This window comes from Schistocerca piceifrons, chromosome 1 (assembly GCF_021461385.2).
Source record: "Schistocerca piceifrons isolate TAMUIC-IGC-003096 chromosome 1, iqSchPice1.1, whole genome shotgun sequence".
NCBI lineage: Eukaryota > Metazoa > Arthropoda > Insecta > Orthoptera > Acrididae > Schistocerca > Schistocerca piceifrons.
The window spans coordinates 859,383,966-859,389,965 of record NC_060138.1 but is presented as its reverse complement, the minus strand read 5'-3'; the positions used below and the strand labels follow the sequence as shown (position 1 = coordinate 859,389,965).

The window sequence follows — 6,000 nt, the reverse complement described above, 5'->3', positions numbered from 1 at the left end:
GAGCTATTTCTTACTTACTAAATGTCACACAAGACATTACTACATTAATTTAGTGTCAAGCCTGAAGAATGTAGTGTGGATAAGCTGTGTTTCCCCAAGGAAATATATGGAGGAAGGGTGGAATGTTATAGATATTGTCACATACGGGATACTATCTCATACTGAAGAAAGAGGCATATAGTGTACTATATCTTCTGGCTGGAGACACTTTGAATTTCATATTTGTTCTACTGCACATGGACAGTAATGGAGGGAGATTAGTTAAGCTTTACTTGCCTGGGGGTGGGAAACATTTTTTCATCTCAAGAGATTAACTACCTGAGGCAGTATAACGGCTATTAGTCTGCCTGCCTCCGTATCCTGGGCTGTGCTGAAATACTGTCTTGCACAACTGCTCTATTATGTTGAAATAATCTTAATTAAGGATCTAAAATTTGCTGGGTAAATGAATGGATACAGGAGCAATAAATTTCTCATCAGTCTTATATTTTTATATATATATATAATTATCAAATATTTAAAACACTAATAAAAAACATTTAATACACTGTATTAAAATACTTTTAACTTCACAACAAGAGCAACTGCGTAGGATGACCATATGTTTTATACAGTACAACTGTAATAACAGTTACTTATTCATCAAGGAAATTTTCTACCAGCTTGTTGAAATCTTCTGCATATCGCAAGTGCACATTATGTTTCCCATCCTTGAAAACATATTTCCTGAAACAATTACTTTAAATTATTGGTGATCCTACATTATAGGCACAAATTAAAGCAAACAAGAACTAAAGCAACTTTCAATACTAAAAGCACAATCCACTTGCCAAAGATGCCAAACCACACTAAGCAAGCAAATATTTTCATGTACATTTACATATTTAGGTCTCCCTCTACACACACTGAAACACAATGCAAAATGCCTATCATGTGAATACTGTTGGAATGTGGCAATAAGCTAGTTGCAGATTCCAAGAAATAAATCTTGCTCTCCCACTCCTTGTTTGCATATACAGTACATGTTGCAAGCCACTGTGCAATCCACAGCAGTGGGTACTTTGTGATAATACTAGTCACGGTACTTCTACTTCACATATGGAGGATGAGGAAAAATGAATATTTATATTCACTGGTATGGTACATGCCATAATCTCATTTTATTCTCATGGCCCCTGCCCAAAGACAGCTGGGGCAAGTGGCCTGCCACCCAAGCAGCAAACAGAAAGGCTCCGCTCTACATGCCATCAGGCAATAGTCTGGCCAAGGGCTTGCACCACAGACTTTACCTTTTACTTTACTATGCAGATACTAACACCTGATGCATCTGTTAACTAACTGCCTGCTGTTCAAGAACTGGTGTAGTATGCAGTAAAGTATATATACACCAAAACTAAAATCTCTGCCTGTGTCCAGCCATTACTGTATTCTCAAAAATCACCACTTGGGACCAAACACAAAATTTATTTTATTTTTGATCAGGATTTGCACTAGCAGAGAAAAAAGGAAGTATTTGGTAGATGCTCATCCTAGATGAACAACCCCGAGAACTTCCAGTAGAGTATCATAAAAATACTTTGAAAGTACAAACAGGAAGAAAAGGAGCAGGCTACTGCTCTATACACTCCATCATCATCATCATCATCAGCAGCAGCAGCAGCAGTAGTATGAGTTGTCACTGTAGAGAATTTGGCCATCAGCAGGCCAAGTATGAGCTCAACACAAGCTACCACACATCACTGACAATGAGAACTTTAGTAACCCTTGACACACATGGCTAAGTTGTGAAGCCAATTCCTTTCACATTAGACAAAACTGACAAGTTTGTACATCATTATGACCCAGCTATAACAATGACAATTGAGCCAGGAATAAACTAGGGACTCACAAGATGCCAATTACTAATAAAAGATGTCACCGAACTTCTTATGGGAAAAGGGGCAATCTGAGACCTATAAACAGCTAAATTAAACTATTTAATGCTCAGGGCAACAGAGCACCAAGGAACTCCCTCAGTGTACAGTCAGGATAAATCCCCTGCAATGGCAGTTCCAACAAGCAATGGACAGAATCATGGCTGCAGATGAATTTAACTTGTTCAGAAACTCAGCTCTGTTGCTTTCACACAAAACCTATCTTACAATGGTAAAAACAATGGTTGGATACTGGGATGAATATACTTCATACATGAGATTGAGTCAGATGACAGCGATATTTCAGCAAAGGAAAACCAAGAATAGAACCACAGTGCAGTGAAATACTAGATATGAATCTTCCATTACAGGAAGGCCCCGTATAAGAAATGCACTGTGGGAAGCAGAGACGGTGATGCAAATACCCAAGTGTTTATATTGGAAAATGAAAATCCAGCAGATAAATCGAAGCCCGAAACGATATTTTCAGGAAATTTCAAGAAAACAGATACACTAAGAATAGCCATATGTGGATGTTGTAGCATTTCAAGACACAAGAAACTTCATGTGAATGTAGGAACTATAACTTGCCAAATACGTAACAAAAAGGGGCTATATGGCTCATAAATATAGAGGGAAGTGCATTGATACCATGTAGGCAAACATTGAGGAACACAATCTCAAAGACAGAGAAACTGAAAACTACAATGAGCATTATGTTCATCCATTCCCAGGCCATCTTGACACTAGTACACACAGGAAAAGCATTATTATGTGGAAATGCAGTCTATATAGTAGGGCAGCAATACTAAAATGAATTATTATTAGACAGCAGATTACAAATCAGTTTACCAAAATTTGCCCATTTCACAGTTCTCATATGCACAAATAAAACTGATTGCAGGAGCAGTAAGAGAATAATGGAAGATGCCTCAAGCATGGCAAAACAATAAATACCAAAGAGAGCAGGTCAAACCTTGCTCATAGCCCACACCTTCCATGTAATCAGATATGAGATGATTTTAGCATCTGATGGGATAATGGGATGGAACTTCTTTATACAGTGTACAGGTGTTACAACTTGTTGATCAACAAACAGAACATTTTAGCAGAGACAGTAGTAGAATGCAGCTCACATGGGACCCAAGAAAAGGGAAAAGCAGAATGTCACCAGAATAAGATAAGATGGATACAAAGTCAGATAACAGAACATCTGAAGTCTTGCTCAAAATTGGAATTCCACCATAGAGCAAAATTCTGTAAACAAAAATGGCACTGATCTGTTAGAGGAGGGATTTGGGGGTGGGGGCAGGAAGTGGAGAGAGGGGAAGGGAGGGATGGGCGAGGGCGAGAGAGAGAGAGAGAGAGGGAGAGAGGGAGAGAGGGAGAGAGGGAGAGAGGGAGAGAGGGAGAGCGGGAGAGCGGGAGAGCGGGAGAGCGGGAGAGCGGGAGAGAGGGAGAGAGGGAGAGAGGGAGAGAGGGAGAGAGGGAGAGAGGGAGAGAGGGAGAGAGGGAGAGAGGGAGAGAGGGAGAGAGGGAGAGAGGGAGAGAGGGAGAGAGGGAGAGAGGGAGAGAGGGAGAGAGGGAGAGAGGGAGAGAGGGAGAGAGGGAGAGAGGAGGGGGGGGGGGGAGATCAGCACAACTACTCAAGATAACATCTACGATTAATACAACAATCTGCAAAACAGTATGTTGAGAGATACTACAATTCAACAGACTCTGAAGGTGGTCTAATTGCCAGATTATCCCTCCGCTTTAGTGCCAGGAAAGAGGAATTCTTCTCTGGTCAGGGAGTTGGAGTTGTTCCATCAGGGGAAGGGAATAGGAACTGCGGGAGAGGAGTAAAGGGAAGACGGACAGGATAGAGGGAGGAAGTGGAAGAGGAAGGGGGTGCAACTGAAGTAAATGCAGACATTAAAGATGCCGGGTGGAGACAGTTGAATTACTGTCTGGTCTCAAAGTAGAATAGATGGTTGAGAGTTTTGAATTTCTGACTCTTCCTTTCGTTTCTATAGATCAGGCAATCCTGTGAGCAGGGAGAATGTGGGCCAGAACAGTTCACACACTTGGGCAGTGGGGTGCAAGGACTTCACACACGGATAGGACAGCCACAGGCACCACAAATAGGATTCATTTCAAATTGCAAAAACTTGTGACCATAATGGAGACACTGGAAGCAGTGCATGGGAGGTGTGATATAAAGCTTCTTATCACAATGGTAAATAATGAATTTGACTTTTTCCAGAAGAGTACCCCATCAAAAGCAAGGATGAAAGCACTGGTATCAATACAATTGTCCTTGAGACCTCTCTGGACTCAATGGGCAAAATGAACGCCATGCCACGCCAGATTAATATCGAGTTGCTCATCAGATTGAAGGATGAGATCCCTGTGGAAAATAGTGCCTTGGGTCATATTTAAGGACTGGTGGGGAGTAATGCTCACCCACATGTCTCCTAAGTGCTTGCGAGCATAAAGGGAAGTCAATTGACTGGTAGAATAGGTTTTAATCTGTAGAGAACCTGACCGCATCTTCCTTAGTGAGGTAACTTCACCAAACTTATGTTCGATATGTTCTACAAAAAAAGAACTATTTGGTAGTGGCAAGTCTCTCCCCTGACTGTCCTGGAACAAAACTAACAACAGGGAAAGGGCTTCACTCCAAGATGGTGGGCCTGGCCCTCCTCCCAGGGAGTGGTAGTGGAGGGAAGGCTGAGGAAGCAAAAGTAAGAGCAGAGAGAGAACCATACCTGTCTGAAGACATAGCCATGCAAGAGCAGCCAGAAATATGGAGCTTAGCACGCTTCAGGCACAAAGCGCTTCATGCACAGAGCGTCTGCCCTGGTATCACCCAATTTGGTCAGGGGCTGTCCCTGTGGGTATCACACAGCCATGGCAAGGGCTGCCTGGCACGGCGGTTGTTGCTGGGAGTTCTAATGCCCCAAAAAGATGAGCAACCACTCCTAGGCATACATGAGGTGGTGACAGCTCAGGTACCATAAATATCATCCATGTGTTGTAAGGGGTTTCAGTCAGATGGGTACACAACAGCCCCAACACACAGGCTGGCTACATGTGCTGGTGACCTAGCAGTTACGGAAGGGGAGGAAGGAGGTAAGGGGAGGGAGAGGAACCCAGACCGGAGATGCTAGGGAGGAAGTTCTTCCCCAGATAGTTCACACTCAGAAAAAGAATTCAGAAAAAGAGGTGAAATCCCAAGGGGGACAAAATGAAAAACAAGAAGAAGAAGAAGAAGAATGGAAACTCAAGATAAGACAGAAAAGGAACAGCTGGGTCATTCAAGGAGAGCACCTACTAGGAAGAGGGGGAGCGGCAAGAAGAGGAGCAGCTAGGATGGGAAACAGTGGATACAAGGAAAGGGAATGAAGCCTGGGAGAGAACAGAAGCTGCATTGACTCGGGGCCCTGTGTGTGCCACACACATACCCACAAAAGCTCTGTGGGCCCCTCCGGCGCATTACTGTGAGCAGCTCAATAGTATAACTCAAAAGCTAGATGATTTTTGGAAAGTTTTGTTGACAAAATTATAGAGTTAAATATTAACACTTATGAACTGACAGATTACGCCAATGCCAACAAAGTCTTTCTTTAACAGGAAGAGCAGAATGCGCTAGAAGCATTTTCGCCAGGTTTGCCAAATGAAATTTTCTGTAAAGTACAAGCGGACTTTCCAGGATCTTTAAACGATGTTGTGGTAACTGTGACTGACAGCTTTAGCAGAAAAATTGTTGGTGTCCAGAACTAGGGAAAAGAAGGTAGTTCTCAATGCAGAGACTGTGCACAATCAATGTGGTCAGCCTGGTCACATTAAGCAAAATTGTTTGTGGGAGATGTAAGCAAATTAAGGACACTCAGAATGGGAACATCAGCACAGATTTCCATAGGCAAAGGGAAGGAGCTGGCAGTAAGAGCTTGCAACCTCAATGTTAACCAACATAGGGAACATATGAGGCTCCTGCACTGCATTCCCAGTAAATGTGAGTGGAGGATACCAGTGTGTAGATCAGTGGCAGATTATTGTTTGATGAGCTATGTAGTAGGAAAGGCGTATAAATCTCTACTGGATA

General features: G+C 42.6%; 1 protein-coding gene across 1 annotated transcript in view; it reads right to left on the bottom strand.

The window, feature by feature from the left end:
• Positions 1 to 466: 466 nt before the first annotated feature.
• LOC124715815 (valacyclovir hydrolase) overlaps positions 467 to 6,000 on the bottom strand; it is a 29,769-nt gene continuing 24,235 nt past the window's right edge. The window contains exon 6 of the mRNA XM_047243124.1: positions 467 to 726. Within this exon, the coding sequence (XP_047099080.1) occupies positions 636 to 726 (91 nt within the window). The 3' untranslated portion in view covers positions 467 to 635. The remainder of the gene's footprint in view (positions 727 to 6,000) is intronic.